Genomic DNA, 18,496 nt, shown 5'->3' with positions numbered 1-18,496 from the left:
TTACAGATGATATCATGTGTCTCGTACGTCGTCTTGTCATATTGGCTAACTGACAACCCGCTTGAATCAACACGAGCAACCCTATTTCTTGCCACAATAGTTGCCACTTCGCTCTGCGCTCAAGCATGGGGATATTTTATTGGATCTACTACACCCACAAAGGTAACTTAAAATAATTTAACCAAAGATAGATTAATAATTTACTAACATAAATTAGGCACATGATAAAGTATTCTAATGTAAATTTATATCCTTAAAGGTCTGCAGATTACACTCATATAGTTTTTACCTTAAACGCTCAGTAATAAAGCTCAATCTCTGTGCATCTGGCAAGGAAGCTAGCTGTAATAAAAGATATTCTAATAAATATCCTTCAATGTTGAAGGCGGTTAAAATCCGCACTTTAGTACGGTGTTCATTCTTTGTCACAACGGCATCCAAATAAGCGATTATGTACGCAAATATGTATATTTTGTATTATATACGTGTATGTGGATATCTTTAATAAATTACAAAAAACAAATAATTATAATCTTTCCGAAGCATTACCGAGATCAGATGTAGGGAAAACGCTTATACATTATTTCTGAAACGCCTTGCGTAATATCCGATACCAATAACTCTTAACTCCGTGAAAACTTTGAACTTATTATTTTGTACTGGTCTGACTCACGATTTCAACTACTCAACATCATTTTGACTCCGTGAAACAACTACAGGTTATAAAACATGAATATATTATATACTCAAAGTTCAATTTATGTTTGCTATTTCTAATACCTATATTAATACAATATATTTTTATATTACAGATTGCGGTTTTCATAGGCCCAGTACTTGCCTGTCTATTCTCCATATTTGGTTTCTGCTTATCGTTAAGGGACACGCCATATTCGTTCCGATGGCTCCACCATATCTCTTACTTCAGAGCCGGCTTTCACGTCGCTGTGCACTCCATTTACGGATTTAATAGAACGAAAATGCACTGTGCTAAAGGTAAATATAATTTTGGATTTCATATTACGTCGTAGTACTACTTAAAACGCTATTAGTGATAATTTTTTTTATATTGTAGTCAAAGGCATTTTCTGTAAGAAAATAAATTTGAGTTTGAAGTGTACAGTAATATCGATCCATGCATTTCAAATCACTGCACTGCATTGAGCATTTGAGCCTGTTGAGCCATTATCTTTATAGGAATGATAACGAATACAATGTAATTTTTATCAAAGTATTTAAATTAAATTCCAATACATCAAAGATTGTATCGATTTTCATTATCCTCTATCGAGGTATTAATGTGCAGATTATCGAGTAATTAGAATTTATTCATCAATTAATTAATCATGACGGAAATAAAAATTGTCATATGTTTTTTTGTGAGCAACCTTGTAAATAGATCACCTATTGATAATGGGTCATTTCCACTCATGATAATTACAGTATTAATATAATTCAAGCAGACACTATTCCTTACATCACCAATGCATCAACAACTAGGAACTAATATTTAACGTCGCTATTGCCTATAATACCCTATAGTACCCTGACTCGCTGAAATTGCAAAGTGGAATATAATTAAGTACCAGGAATACTTTACGTGCATTACTTTATGTACGTACGTTTGGTGGTAGATTATGTGATGGGTCGTTACTGTAGGCTTACCACCTTGTAAAATGTATATGTTGTTGTTATAATCATTCTTATCTAATACAAATTCTTAGCAACCTTTCTTAATTTTTGCAATTAATTTTATTTACAGAATATTGCCACTATATAACGCCAAGCAAATTCCTCGTTGAAATGGATATGGCTACCATAGATGTTGGTGTTAATATGGCCATCGTGCTAACCACAACAGTTTTGATGCACATATTAACCTGTACGACGCTCTGGTATCGACTCAACAAGAGATGAAGTCATCAGCTCGTGACGGATTTGACTTGACTTATAATTTAATTTATGCTTAAATAGTAATTAAAATGTGATAAACTTAAATATTATATGGGATAAATACCTCAAATATTTTTAAGTTCTCGGTTAATGGTAGTAGGTGATAAATGGTAGAAATAGCTTATTGGACTAATATATGGACACGATTAGAGACGCAAAAAATCCTGGTGATAAAATTATCAATTTAGTAAATAGAAGCATAAGATTTGATATGCTTTGCGTATGTTATGCTACAACACTTTTTTAATGTAGAACTTTTTTAAATTTAAGTTATATATTAATACTTTTCACAAGAGAAAATACAACAAAATTTCTTTAAAAAATTTGATGGATATTTATTTAATGCGTAGATTTTTACACCAAAGTAAATAGAGTTGGTGTGAACGGGAAATAGATTTAAAAATATTTATAATCTGTATTAACATTATTTCGTAATTATCATAATTTATGTACTTACAGAAGGTTTCAAAGCTTTATTGGAATTAAATTTACCAGTAAGTAGAATAGGATTTATTTTAAATTATTTGTCAGAAATTTTTATAAGATCAGTTTGACTGTTATGCACAATTTATATTCAATTTTAAAATGTTGTTTTGTTTTTGTTTATTTAAATGTTTCACTTTTATTAATACTGTGACGATAAATTAAATTAAAAGCTTATATAAAACTTCAATGCTATTTAAAGGATATATCTAAAGCAATTATTTTTCAATGGTGACGGAGCTGGGACGCCTTTTAGAATATTTCAAACAAGAAACATTACAAAATTTCGAGGACAAAGTGGATTCGAATCTATATCTAACTTCTCTTTCGTCAAAAACCAATGTCATTTGACTGATGATTTAAAAACAAGGAATAATCTCTTATATTAAATTCTTAGACACCTAATAAATATGAATACTAATATCATATCCTTACATTTTATCTTTATAAAAAACTGTCCTGTCCTGAAATAACAATACTTAATGTAGATAGTATCAATTGCGTTTGCCACATATTAAGTACAAGCAAAATTGACAACTCGCCCACCAGTTCCCTAACCATAACCAGAAAGATAAGGAAGAAAAATATAAAAATATGGAAACATTATATTATGTATTGGTGCTAAAAAGTTTTTGACGAATTACTTTAACAACAAAATATATTTTACTAAAAAAGGAAATTTGTTTTATTTCAATATTTTAATGTAATCGAAACGTTATAAGTTTAAGATGGTAAATTTTTGACTGACATATTTTATTATAAAATAAGTTTTATGGAGCAAAATCATCGAAAAAATAATTTACCTACATAATTAGGTGACCCCATTGCTAATTTATAATCTCTGTATTTATATAATTATAAGATTTAAATATAAGTAATTACTATCTTAGAGGCGAAATTAAGCATTCGACCATTAGTATAGAGTTATCTTGAACTCTGAGTTCAAATATAATCGTACGTATCTTTTTAATAAACAAAAGCAATCACTAAAAAACTCACAGTACCAGACTTAGTGAATCTTTATCACAGCGAAGCAAATAGTCAGTACCACTTTAGTTGAAAAAAATAAATTTTAATGAGTGATTATACTCGAACAAACCAAATATGAACCATATATGTTTTTTAGTGTTACATAAAGTTGATCCTCATTATGATACGTGTGTAGACAAGGATTAGGTATAGTAGGACACAAATTAGAAGTAGCATCGGAAAATGCAATGGAATGAAAATAAAACCGATTACTGCCGATTTACACAACCAATAGAAATAGCTCCCTATCGCGCCATTCGACGCTATTCGTCGCTATAGATTCCCGCGTCAGAGAAAGCAAATGCATGAAAATCGACGCGTCAAATTGACGAATATATTAGGTCATATGATATTACAAGTTATTACGTTTGTGTAAAGGTCATATTCGGATGAGATATAAATATTGACAATTCGGGATAGCGAACTCAATTCGGATGTGATCGGTTTTACGAATTTTGCCGATGCGACATCTAAGTTGTGTCGTACTATAGTTACCTGATTATATATTTCAATACAGATACAGAGCTTGATGAAATGATTTCCTACTAAGGCTATAAGTATCTCAGGCTGAAAAAAAACTTAGTGATATCCATTATTTTTAAAAATATCAGACCCGGAGAAAATAATTGTTCTTGCTGGAATTATGATAGGCCTCCAAAATATTTCAATGGGTTAAAGGTAGGATGTTTGGAGAACACATAGATTGATAGAAAAGGAAAGGAAAGGATATAAATTAGAATATAATAATTAATATATCTTGGGCGAATCACGTTGAGCTAAAAAACTATAAAATAGAGTTTGAAAAAACAAAATCGGCAGGGTTGACAAACTTCAAGCATTCATAATAAAAAAAAGTACACGAAATAGCAATACTACTATAGTATAGTTTGTAGTCATGGTAAATGAGGAAAGAATAACTGTCTTTAAAGACACAGATATTTATTCAACATACCTTGATATGCGTACTGAATAAATTATGATAGTGTTAAGGATTATTGTTATTACAAACAAAACAAAAATAGTTGATGTATGCAAAAGAATAACTTAAATGACATTGGGAGACTCTTATGTTCTCTTTTATTTTTATAATTTGTAGTAGTTCAAACTCTACTAAAATCTAGAAACTAAGAGTTTACGAAGTAAGAGGTTCATATTTTATAACTAAAATTATAACCCAAACACACCGTCAACTGTACTATATTTAATTAATTAAGTTTAGGAGTTATAAATTTGAAATACATTTAAAACAATAATTGCATATTAATAAAAATGTAATAGCTCCATCATGATTCGTGAATAAGATAAAACTGGTGATAAGGAAAAAAGATTAGAACTAAATTATTAATTAAATTGGATCGATATGGCCCAATGGATGAAACGAGAGTATTTTAAGTATCAACATAAGTCCAACATTTATATCGATCACAAAAATTAACAACACATATTATCGTAATAGAAAACAGCTGACTTAAATGGGTAGTAAGTTGAATTTCAATACTCTAATAGGATCTAATTTATATTCTCATCGCTAACTAACGTTAGCGTAACATGGTGTACCACAGAGGAACAACTTCAGATCTATTTGAAGTAGACGAAGCATGTCTTCTCCTTCCATTCTCCTCTATTATTCTTTATTTGGTCGAATTCACCCCTTCACACCCCTCTCTCTCTCTCTCTCTCATATCCCCCCTCAGAAACTTAATCCATGCTTTCCTAGATCGTCCTCTTCCCCTCCGCGCATGCTCATCACATTTTTGGTTATGTATGTCTCATCTCTGTAAGTCACACAGTAAAACAACTGAAGCACTATATTACAAAAATAAATTTAAAACATTCTTTATCAAAGTTTAGTGAAATAAGTACTTTCAGTACGCGTCAGTATGTGTCACACTATACATAAGTACTTTAGAATAAGTATTCTGTATTTTTAAAGGTTATTCGTAAAGCAGTAACGATCCGGTTGTACTATATACATATATGTACAGAGATAGATAACGTATTTTGAACAATAATTATAATCTATGATCTATGAAAAAAACTAACTTTTGAAGATATGCTTCTAAAATAAATCAAACAAACAGCAAATCAATTAATGAAAAATATAGTAGAACCTACTAATATCTATGGTATACAAATATATTGCACAAATCATAAAATTAATGATACTAACAAAAGGCGGACTTATCACTTAGGGCGATATTGATGGATAAAAGACATGAGACTAAAAAAACTTTGAGGAGTACAAACAGTTCAAACAACTTTTAAAATATTTTTACTATATACTGATTAAGGAGATTTCTATATCCTGCAACAGAACAAATAAAAAATATAGAAAAAAAAAAACAAAAGCGCGCGAAACTGCATTAAACCGCTATTGTAGCGACTTGTAATTTGTAAAGTGTTTTTTTTTTTTATTTAAATTAGATTTGTTAGCTCAACTGAGTAAGTAGTTTACTCCAATATGTATGATTTGGTGATTTATTTATGTTAAGATAAATTCAAAGTTTGAACTATTTTTGGTTTGACAGTAAATTATTTTAAGTAATTTCATTTGTCTTTTTATAATCTATTTAACTTCTGTATGCTAAATATAAAATAATAGTTTATTTTTGGTATAAATTAAAACCGGTGTATTGAATAAATGTTAGAAAGCGAAAAAACCTTACAAATAAAATTTGTATAGGTATGTATATTCATTTGGTGGTAGTGCTTTGTGCAAGCCAGTCAGCATTCACTTATATTGTACACCAAGCAACTACACTTAGTATTGTTGTGTTCCGGTTTTTAGGGCGAGTGAGGGTTGTAACGACAAGCACAAGGGATATCAAAGCTTCCAAGGTTGAAGTTGAATTGGCGAAGTAAAGAATATTTTATATAGCTTATTACGCCAAATTCTACAGGCGATTGTGACCGCTTACCACCGGATGACCTATTTGCCCAGCCGTTTACCTAAAAAAATTATATAGATATTCTCATATAGAACAGTCTGAAAAGTTAGCACATAATATTATTTTTAAAAATTTAATTCATTTAACAAATGAGCGATGTAGAGCATATCAGGTTTAAAATACTAAAGTCACCAAAAAAATAATTATAAAAAAACGATCAATCGTTTAAGCTGAACTTCTTTATAATATAGCTTACTAGATTTGAGCAGCACATACTAAGTTGGAGCTTAAAAAAATTTAACAGTTATCTTTCATAAAGTTCTATTTCAAAGAAGAGATATAGATAAGCGATATACTAAATAATACGCAATCGTCTACAGCCGTCTTTATGAATTATAAAGGCTGCTGTAGTTCTTAATAAAATTCTACTAAATTTTAATATAAAAAGCTAGTTTTGAAAGCTTTCTCTTAATAACTAAATTGGGAAAGTTTCAACATCATATCGCCGAAGTAAGTCTACCTACGCGAGGATTATTGAAATGATAACTTAAAGTATGCTTGCAGTGGTATACATAATTCTTAGAGAACAAAATCATAAATATTCAATATTTAATCGAACCCTACTTACTACAAGAATGTGAAACACTTAAAATTAAATTCATGTGAACCATTTTTTTATCAAAATGCTCTACCTACCTTTTGACCATTGCATTAGATAGCTTAGGTACCCATCTCTTACGTAAGCTCCAAACATCAATATTTTTATAACAGTGTTCCGGTTTGGAAGTTGAGCAAACCGAAATAGAGATAGAGAGAGCGAGCGTTAATGAATGAAGTATTCGAAAAACGCATACAGCTTTAAAAGTTATTCCAGTGTATACCATGTTAGTCCGCTCACACTATAGACACAACTCACAAGATGTCAGATCTTACACATACGGTTCCATGTTAAAGGTCTACTGATGTCCATTGTCACTGCATTTGCATTCCGTTATCTATCTGTTTACGATAACCGCAATCAGCAGCTGCTCAGTTGGACAACTGCCAAGTAATAGGGTGGGGAGAACGACCGATAATTTCAAAGTAGAAACGCCTGCGCAACTCAGTTTGCCGCTAATCGCCCCCGCGCTTAGGCGTCTTGCAGCCGTCGTGTCGCGTCATCTCTTTGTTTACAACCAACACTGACAATTCTTTGTGTGATCTGGAAATGGAAACTCAACCCTTTGTTCGTGTGTAGTTACCCCCTGTGTTCGCCGTAGAAATGGCTGTCGACACTCAGTCGGACTCTCAGGAGACCAACTCGACATCGTTGGTGGAAGACTCATTGAACATTACCTTCAAAAACATCAGCTACAAAGTTCGACATGGTTTCTTTGCTGGAGGTGAGCGAACCTTTATATAATTGTAAACACTGTTTACTTTCATTTAACTTGATTCGGTAATAATTGATATGTATTTGTTTCATTAACGCCTTAATAGTAAAACAAAGTGTTTGTATTAGTTATCTACAGTTAAACATTTATTATCATACTTTCAATGATAAACGAGTTACTAATTAGCACTCAAAGAAAAGTTTAACATCTGAAGAGGTCTCAAGTAATTAGGTAATTAATGAATTTAAAAACTCTACATTACATAAACTAATTTAAATGTATCGTATAATGAAAGAATAATAAGCGTGCTTTGTATCTCGAATTTAACTTATATCATGTTGTAACCGCCTATCAACTATCACAGTAATGTCAACGAATATTTATATATGTATAAGTTGTATTTAAGGTGTTAATCCATTGCTGCAGGGCGTTGACTTAGCTTCGTTTTGTATTCAAAATTGTATGTAAAGTAGTCTACTGCAGAGCGAAAAATTATCTACACTAGTCTGGTAGTAATCACCAAATCACTTATGTCCATGTTACATATCACATAATCATAATTATTTGATAGCAAAAAAAGTATTTTAAGTCGCGCTTATTATATTGAAGTGTTTAAAACACTTCAGTTTAATAAAATAATACAAGATATTATAAACTGCAACATCTACAAGCTCAAGCAAAATATACTTTATAATTCGGACTTGGAAATGTATAGGATTTACTGTCGAAGGGAAGGTGTCGCAGATACACACTACCCGATTAAAACCATAATCAGAACGACGAAAGAGAAAACTAACATTTTTATCTTTATAGGTAAAAAGAACACGATTACTTAATCATTTTTGAACTGGGAATCATAAGGCGTGTTAATCTGTTAGTCCCGGTTGTTACATAACTAACACCTTGTTTTAACTCAATGCAGGAGCGTTACAGTCGTCTACTGGATTGAGTCAATAGATCTGTTGAGGGCAAATAGACTATCATATATGTAGCAAGTTTTCGGACTCAGTATTCTTCATTAGGTATATATATATACATTTGTATTCATAATTTTTTTTTGGGAACGCTAATAATATTAGTTTAAAAAAATATTCAAATTTATAAAGCTGTAGGACAATGGTATTTACATTTGTTCCGGTTATTCTAGTTTATTTATTTTATTAGATGATCTCGCTCAGCTAGATATCATTTACGAAGACAACATTTTTTTTTAGAGTAATATTAATCAAGTATTAGTACATTCACATGTGAATATATGTAATCGTTCCCTTGTGACATTTGTTTTTTTACTGAACCTAATTCACATGAGTGTCTATAAATAAATTCAAAGCACGTGTTACTTGCTTGGATATATCTCTGACGTAGCTCAACACTTGGTACGCTATTTGGGAACTATTCGTAGAGATAGTTGGGACAGAAGAGGAAGCGATGACATTTGTCGGGATATTATCGTACTTAAAGTAGCGTTAGATATTTCGCTTCGCTTCGTCAACGCCCAAAAAACTTCACTTCTTTGAACTCTTTAAAATATTAATGTTTTTCTCGTAAAAAGGTAGAGCTGAACAACTTTTAAATATAATAAAAAACAGACATCGTCAATTCTTTGTCATGGCATTTTTAACACGTGCACATATTATATAAGATATGTATAAGACTATCCTAATTAATTATAAGAGACATCCCAATTAGCATGGTATAAATCACTAGATTAATAAACACCTATTCTCACTACTACATTTTACCTGAATGATTAAATTGAGTGCAAAGTGAACATAAAAAAAAGAATCTGAATTAATAAATATAATGTCAAACATCCTTATAAAGCATATCTTGCGAAGTCATTCGCAATGAGGAAGGCATCTTATATGCAATAGACATTTCAGTCAAAGAAGCTTGCATTTGAAGAAACTCGTTGAAGTGATAACGCAAGTATTTCAATAAATAATTACAAAATTATGATATGATTTATTAACATTAAGTCCTTAAATATATACAAATATTAATTAAAAATAGTAACTGTATAAATCTTGACAGCGTGGAATAGAGATAAGAATGATAGCATGGGTTCCCCCGTGAATTGCAATTCCGATCCTCTGGGCAAAAAGGAACCAGACCTGTCACTTTTCTACCTCCTTACCTTGAGAGATGGAATACTTTTAATGAAGGCTTTTACACTACTACTCCAAGATCCAAGTGCTTCACCAGCAAGTGGGACAAAACATAATTTGGAATAAGAATAATTTGACTTATTAAAGTGATATTAAATGCGTTGATATTATTTAATATCAATCACACAATTTTAAAAGAAGTGTTCGATTTCCTACAGTTATAGTACCACCGTATTTTTCTAAAATGTTCTGCTCAATACAACAAAACCAGCAGTAATCCAGTGAAAATAAATAAGTGGACGATATATGTATTTAAAATTCAAATACATTTGTTTATATTAAAAGTATTCTAATCGGAATATAAGCCGTCAAAAATATAAGGGAAAATGTATACATACAATGTATTTCTTTAGATGCCTTTTTTTAGTATCATAATATCTTGTAAATATTTTGAAATCATATGTAATAAAAAAAATTTAAATGATAAATTACCTAAAAGAAATATTAAATAAATAATTATAATAAAAAATATAAACTTGCCTAACAATAATGCAAAAAGTATTGCAACTGACTGCTCATATTTATTATGGACTTTACTTTATCAACCGAATATAATTCACGAAATACTTTAAAACCCTTTTACTCATTGTCTGGTTTTCGTAGCGCTTATTAGTAATGCTTGTTATTGGACTAAATATTCTAGTTCAGTCACTGCAACAAATCAGTTATGAACTAATATTTCTATTTAAAATGTTTCACACAAACCTCGTTTTCAAAAAAAACAGTTGGGTAAAATAATTACTAGAAGTAAATTAATAAAAATTTTAGGTAAAACCTCTCTCGTGAAGATAAGATTTTGGGTTAATTTAATTTTAGAGGTATAACCGAACCCAATTCGACATATGCAAGTTTCCTCAAAATATTCACCTTTATTTCCCGTTAACAACACATATTAAATTAATCACATAAAATGACATGTTCTGGGTAATTTTGTCCTTTTTGTACATTTCCACTTTTAATCTTATTTACATACATATATTAAATAAAAGGATTTACCTAAAGCCTCATTAAAAAATTCTGTGCGACTACCAAATTTAGGATTATTATAGTATTTTTATTAGCAATATTATAGTAGATTTTATTGTAGTATTTTGGATTATTATATTTTAGGATTTTTTTATTTGTGCAAAGGGTTATACAATCTGGGAAGTTGAGAAGGTATGATTGCGTTTTATGATAGGTGTGCTCCTTTAAAACAGGTGCTTTAAAAAATAACCAGGATATATAACATATTTCTGTCTCATGGCATAAAACACTTAACAAAAAGATTAACCAAGAAAAAGGGTTCATCTTAAATATCACACACGACTTTCTATAATAACAAATCAAGGACGGCAAATAATTTATACATCAATTTTGATCAAACTATTTATTGTGTCCTTATACTGATAACTTTATTAAATCTTTTATTATTATATACATTTCTTACACACCACATTTAACTACAATTTGTTATGAAAGACACTTCTGATAAAATATTTTCTTAATACTAATACGTTGTATATTATCCTTTTCGTGAATACGGCCATGTCCGAGACTCCGTATTAGACGCAGATGAAATCAACGTTTCATAATTTAAAGTTTCATTTATTTGTCACGAAGAAAACCTATTTGAAGATAAATCCATCTTCTGTACAATTTTCTTCTAAAGTATCATATCATAAGTGTATGATTTTTACTTTAAATTAATTATTTTATTATATTTTTAGTAAATATTTAATATATTAACCAAATTTAAATGACGAAACAGATTATTAATTTTGATGCATTAAATTTGAAAAAAGATCGATACTATTTGGTTTAATAATTATATTCCAAATGATGAATTCAAAACTGATGCATTTCTTCAGTTTTACAGAATGGAAAAGCCATAAATCTTTAGACACTTGGCAGCTAGCCAAGGAATCCCTTGAATGTAAACGTTTAAAACAAATTCGATTTTCTTGATTTTTTAACGTTTTATTTAGTTTTTCACATATAATAATTATAAATATAGAAAATTTAAAACAATTAAATATTATTGGATGTATGGAAGCTTGATAGATTATTATGGTAATTTTTATTATTTCATAAATAAAGTTGAATCAGAATATTTACTGTTTTGTATTTTGAACATACATAATCATTGACCGATTAAAATGTAGTATTGCGAAACCAAGTCGTTACCTTCCAAATCCGATGAGGATAATAAAATTGAGGCTAAAATTTATACAATGTACAATGTGCACACGTTTTAAATTATAAATTAACTAGTTTTTATAAACTCCAACTTGAAATAGTTATCATGTGATTTGATAATAAATTTTAAGACTAAACTTAATGTGCTAGCTTACTTATGTTCTTATACTAAGATAAAATATAAAGATACAACACTTTAGAGAATGATTTTGTTTTGCAAGATTATTTTAAATTATTAATTTAACGACAAGATAACTGTATATAAAAAGTGTGTAAACATTTTCGTCAGTCATTTGCCGGCAATATATTGTATATAATTAATCTTTATTATTTAATTTTTCGTTGGTGTGTGATTGTTAACCGACTTCAAAATAAGAAGGTTTTTGTAACCTTTTCTTCCGATTACTCTGTATTTTTTATCAACAATTTTGTCAATTTGTTTTTATAACATATTTATCAAAAAAAAAAAAATAAGAGCAGAGATGGCCCAGTGGTTAGAACGCGTGCATCTTAACCGATGATTGTGGGTTCAAACCCAGGCAAGCACCACTATACATATATGTGCTTAATTTGTGTTTATAATTCATCTCGTGCTCGGCGGTGAAGGAAAACATTGTGAGGAAACCTGCATGTGTCTAATTTCATCGAAATTCTGCCACATGTGCATTCCACTAACCCGCATTGGAACAGCGTGGTGCAATATGTTCCAAACCCTCTCCTTAATGGAAGAGGAGGCCTTATCCCAGCAGTGGGAAATTTACAGGCTGTTACTTTACTTTACTTTACTTTATTTATCAAAAGACGACTAATGAAAAGTCGTAAGCTGAAATACATAATTTAAGTAAAATTAATATTTCCAAATGTATTTAATACTAGAAAGAAAACGTTTAAATATACTTAAATGAAAAAAGGATATTAAAATGTCATACGTAAATTATTTGGTGTTACAACACTAAACAAAAACAAGGAACAATCCTAAAAGCAGTATCTGTTTTCCTTGTTTTAACGGAGCTTATTTTATTTCCGTAATTTATTATTACCTACCCATTCCTTCTTATATTATAAAATTGTATACAAAGCATATATCGTTATGAATATATGTATATATAACTTGATTGTTTTACTCGACATAGGCCAGTAAGGTTTAGTTAAGAAAATAATCATCACAACTTGGAATAATTTTTTTGGACATAGTCAACAATCTTTATATTATATTGGTCTATTTCAACAACAACAGCCTCTAAATTCCCATTGCTAGGCTAAAGGCCTCCTCTCCCTTTGAGAAGAAGGTTTGGAACATATTCCCCACGCTGTTCCAATGCGGGTTGGTGGAATGCACATGTGGCAGAATTTCTGTGAAATTTGTCACATGCAGGTTTCCTCACGATGTTTTCCTTCACCGCTTAGTATATTTATTTATTTATTTATTAGTCTATTTATACAAATTAATTTCAATGACTCCGTACCGTTGTTTTTGAAGTAATCGCGTTCAAACAGATATAAGGGATTTTGTTTTATAATAGGTAGTAATATAAATCACCGAACGCCTTTTAAGTTCCTGGGATAATTGTCTTTGCTTTATAACTCATAAAATGGCATACATTGAGAGGAACTACTAAAGTTGTAAAAAATGTCGTTGTTGACAAAAGGGATATCTTCGAAAGATTTGAGATTCTTAACTATAAAACTGCTGAGACGGCCGTCCTTTGCCCAGATAATAGACCAGAGAAGCCACACCTTTTTTATATAACGCATTCCTCTGGTTTTGTCGAGTTAAGCTCCGATATTCAAGCAATTCGCGATATTGCTTCTAACATACTCGATAGAAATCGATTCAATAGTATGAACTACAGCGGATGGCAATCTTCACTGCCGTTTTCTAAAGATCTGTTCGATTATTTATGTATAGAAAAGACAAAACAGAGCCGATACGAGGTTCCAACCAAGCAGATTAAGCTCATTACTGTTTACGCTGAACCTCCAGTACTTAATAGACATTAATTACATAATCTTCATATATACGGGAGTGAGGATATAATACGCGTCAGAAACAGCTCTTCCCCAGAGCTTTTCTTTAAAAAAGATAGTAGTCACGAGCAAAATGACTGACCTATAAATAAAAATTAAATAACAAATTAAAAAATATTAAGTTAAATGCATAAGAAATTCGTTGACGTTTCATATATAAATGGATGTCGATAGTAATAATGGAACCATTATGCACAGAATAGTTTACACTGTGATAAACATTGTTTTGTATGACAAACCCCGCGATCTATTTTATGAGTCCATTGTTAATGATTTTGACGTTGTATCGAAGTCGTTCTGTTTGTACACTCTGAAACGTAAATAACGCCACATTGATCTATTCTTACCTTACAAATTTATTGTTATGTTTTAAAATTAAAGAGAAAATTATTTTAAAAATCCTATATGGACAGACAATCTCCTGACTGACTGACGTTTTCGACGTACATTTTCATTTCAGTTTAATTCAAAATAAAGAGATATTAAATTGAGACGTTTTTATTCTTCTTTTAAGGCAAGTGTCATTCTTTGACTCTTTAACATAAATCAATCAACGCGTTTAAAGCACCAGTCGCTTTAGTTCACGAATAAATATGGTCATATATTTTAAGATTTTCACAATACTACACATCTGTATCTTTATACAGCTGTTTTTTTTTCATATATAGCGTGTTTGGAAGAGTACAATAAATTTCAGAGATATTCAAGTCTTTGTCCCCTTTCATGTACGGTAGAAAATATTGTTATATTAATATCTATATTACGCATGTTAAGTAAATAACACTTTTTAAATAAGATTCATTACAATATATAAAAAACGGGCATCAACACAATTTATTCAATTATTTATGAAAAAATAGAACTCACTTGTTTTAAAAATATATATGTTTCTTATTTAAATTAATAGGGATTCATTAATCTTTAAAAAACCTTTTCATGTCGTTGCTTTTTTATACATTGACGGAAGCACATTTCAACGCATTACTTGTAATAGAAACTTTTATTTAGTTTCACTAGTGATAAACATAAATATTATAAATTAATAATAAAAGCTGGTAATTCTGATAGAAACAGTTCAAAAATATTGTTGATAATTAATAGATTACTTCTGTATGGCCATGTGCCCTACCCACACTACCTACTGCGCAGGCTGATTATTCGATCACAAAATAAACACACTGTATTGTTATATTCTAAACTTACAATTGAGAAGAAAAAGTCAGTATAATTACAAACTCAAGGGTCATGACGTACATCTCACGGTCAGCGGCCTATTTTTCTATTTACTATCTACTCGCTAACTTGCTATTAACTTGCTTTACTTACTATTGCAGAAAACACAGTAAGAGTCTAAGCCAGGCTTAAAAGTCTATCCTAAATGATATTATAAAAGCGAAAGTTAGTTTGCTATGCTTTCACCTCATCCGATAAATATATAAAAATTAATCGTGTTATAAAGGGGTACTGAAAGAGACATAGAGTTCACACTGCTGGTGTTCCTTGTTCCTACTCCCACGCGGTCGAAAGAGGTTTACTAGTACTAGTATATTTTGGTTTTATACTAGATAAAAGCAAAAATGTTATCAAGCGACATCTGAACAGATATTTTTATTGTACTGAAATTAAAATCAGCTGACTTTTAAATAAAATAAAAGAGAAAAGGTTTATGTATCTAGGCTTACAAATTACCTTATAACGAAAAAATAAACAACCGTGTTAACGAACGTAGTTAAACGTGGTCAGTGAGTGCACTCGGTGCAAATGTACTGACTTAGGGTTGTCTCTTTATTATAATTAACTAATAACGCAATAAAAATTAAATATAATTCAATAAAGGGCCTTAATTAGATTTTTTTAGATACTTATTAAATAGAAGCTCTATTACCAATAATAATAATATAATCAATAATATTTTTATAGAAAATTTTGCCGATGTTTCTTTTGTAACTTAGATTAAGAAAAAATTAGCATTCTTTTTAAATAACTTATCCCATTGACGTTGTGACGGCTTCCAAAGCATGTGGGGTACATGCTTTGGAAGCCGTTACAAGATAAGTTATAACAAAATTAAATCATGTCTATTTTATTCAAGAATGCAATTATAAATACTTTTAAATAACAGTCACTATACTATTAAATGCAATGGAAATGTATAACTCGTTTGCAATGTATCTATTATTATATAGATAACATAGATACTACAAGTATACATATATATTCGCACCAATTTGATTACATAATATATATGTGTTATGTAAATAGAATTAAGTTATTATTTCTGCAGAAATATATTACAAAAAGAAAACAATAAACATTATTTAATGAAATTCGCTTAACTCTCTCGTGTTCCTAATAAAAATATGTAAATTCTGTCTATTAAAGATATTTCTTAGATTATCATAGATTTATCATATAGGTACTTGTAGGAGTCGGTACAAAGCAATGCGATCTTTAAAAACCTAAATTCGTAATACCAAAGATAATTTTATATAGTTTTTTTTCGGTCACTAAATCTAGCTTAACAGAAATATTTTAAAATCAGACAATTATTTTATCTCATAGAGGATCATTTGCTATAATATTATTAACTCATAGAAATAGCTGTAAATTATATTACTGGCGACGACGAGAGTACATTATTCTGTTAAACTAAATATGGTTGAATTCTCTTTATGATTCTGTAACTACAATTACTTTTATCTTTAATACGTCTAAAAACTTTCTTGTTTAAAAAAAAAAAAACATTTTTATAAAAAGGCAAAGATGAAATTTTAATTGTATTTCAAATGCATGTACGTATATGTTTTGATTTTAAATGTTAAATATTACTTATAAGAGAACGTATTTGAAAGGATGCTTAATCAAGCGAGATCATGAGAACGGATGATCAAATATGCGGATACATGTTAATGCAGCTAATCAGATAACTGATCGAATACAAGTACACAGATAGACAATACGAAGCGCGGTCGATCGAAGTCTATTTACGTTTTTTTTGTTCATTTCCTTCCAGAATAGACTTTATTACAACAGCATCTTAGTCCGATCAGTCAAATTTATTTAGTAATTCCAATTACAGTATAGTAATAAGTATACAGCAAGAACTTGAACTAAGTCCTATAGACGTAATTTAGGCTTATGATACCCGTAGGAAAATTATCCAAACCATATAATACTTAATGTAAATATATAAAACTTTTTCTTTTGTTCAACAACAACAACTCAACAAAAACTTCCAGATAGTTTGTCTTGTGTGAACACAAAAAAAAACTCTTTGGAAGTTTTTAGCAAAATAATGCTACTGCTATTTTATACAGTTTACAGGTTGACTTTTACATATCTTGTAAAACAGGAAAAAAAATGACAAAAACTGAGAACACAATAATTTAAAAAAAAGAGCTGTAAAAAATAGCACAAGAAATAAGACGAAAAACGCCTCGTGATAAAAAAATACTCTTATTAGTTAGTCTGATAAAGAGTTTCATGTTATTTATTTTGTAGATTTAACGCTTAACCATTTATACAGGTTTTGGTGACGTTATATCTATAGCCAATTATGAACTGAGCCGTTACTTGCGGTCATGAAATTAGCAAATAAAACCTTAATAATGTCTTATATGTATTATCGTAAAATTGTAAATACCGTTACGTTATAATTTCAAACGCCAAATTTTATACTTTCGAAATATTATTGTCGTATACTAATTAAATTAATACTTATAAAGTTATTAAGAGTAGAGACTTTTGTGTTAATTAAATTTTGGTACGCAATAAAATTATTGAAGAACACCCTTAATCTGTGGCGGATTACTACCCTTTAAACTATAAGAAGACTTGGAGATAATTTAATCAATTATGTAATTTTGCCAGCTATAATGAAGTCGATTCTTACACATCAATCTAAATATCAAACGGATTAAATATTTATTTAATAATAAATTATGTTTAATTGATATATATACGTTTGATAAGACGAATATTGCACTAGCTCTTTATAAAAAATAGTAATTGTATCGCAATATGATGACAAGCAACTTATTTATCTGTTGTTCCAAACTATACGACAGGTTTTTTATTTCCATCACTGAATTATTATTATTAGAATGTTTATAAATTGTCTTGAGTGACCCTGAATTTTATAAGCATTTTTACAAAAGTACAGTATATATTCAGAGGTATTGTATCTATAGACTAAGTACTTAATATCTTTTCCTTTTTATAGGACGCAAGACAATTTTAAATGAAGTCAGTGGACAATTCAACGCGGGTGATTTGAGTGTCATCATTGGTCAGTCTGGGGCAGGAAAGAGCTCTCTAATGGATATCCTAGCTGGTTATACGTAAGTACATTTAATTACTTCGTAAGATCAAAGTAATAAAGAAAATTACATTTAAG

At 29.8% G+C, this 18,496-nt stretch overlaps 3 protein-coding genes across 4 annotated transcripts in view; 2 read left to right on the top strand and 1 right to left on the bottom strand.

Annotated features, from left to right (window-relative positions):
• LOC124531705 (ATP-binding cassette sub-family G member 1) overlaps positions 1 to 3,115 on the top strand; it is a 35,197-nt gene extending 32,082 nt beyond the window's left edge. Inside the window, exons 11-13 of the mRNA XM_047106204.1 lie at positions 7 to 162; positions 813 to 996; positions 1,763 to 3,115. Coding sequence (XP_046962160.1) covers positions 7 to 162; positions 813 to 996; positions 1,763 to 1,917 — 495 coding nt within the window. The 3' untranslated portion in view covers positions 1,918 to 3,115. The remainder of the gene's footprint in view (positions 1 to 6; positions 163 to 812; positions 997 to 1,762) is intronic.
• Positions 1 to 7,306, bottom strand: part of LOC124531707 (neural cell adhesion molecule 2-like) — a 58,888-nt gene extending 51,582 nt beyond the window's left edge. For both annotated transcript variants that reach the window (XM_047106206.1, XM_047106208.1), the window contains exon 1: positions 7,050 to 7,306. In XM_047106206.1, the coding sequence (XP_046962162.1) occupies positions 7,050 to 7,107 (58 nt within the window). In that variant the 5' untranslated portion in view covers positions 7,108 to 7,306. The remainder of the gene's footprint in view (positions 1 to 7,049) is intronic.
• A 140-nt stretch (positions 7,307 to 7,446) lies between these two features.
• Positions 7,447 to 18,496, top strand: part of LOC124531706 (ATP-binding cassette subfamily G member 4-like) — a 35,984-nt gene continuing 24,934 nt past the window's right edge. The window contains exons 1-2 of the mRNA XM_047106205.1: positions 7,447 to 7,735; positions 18,323 to 18,440. Coding sequence (XP_046962161.1) covers positions 7,615 to 7,735; positions 18,323 to 18,440 — 239 coding nt within the window. The 5' untranslated portion in view covers positions 7,447 to 7,614. The remainder of the gene's footprint in view (positions 7,736 to 18,322; positions 18,441 to 18,496) is intronic.

The sequence above is a fragment of the Vanessa cardui genome, chromosome 8 (genome assembly GCF_905220365.1).
Source record: "Vanessa cardui chromosome 8, ilVanCard2.1, whole genome shotgun sequence".
Classification (NCBI taxonomy): domain Eukaryota; kingdom Metazoa; phylum Arthropoda; class Insecta; order Lepidoptera; family Nymphalidae; genus Vanessa; species Vanessa cardui.
The sequence above is the reverse complement of the archived record's forward strand: the minus strand, read 5'-3'. Positions and strand labels throughout refer to the sequence as shown.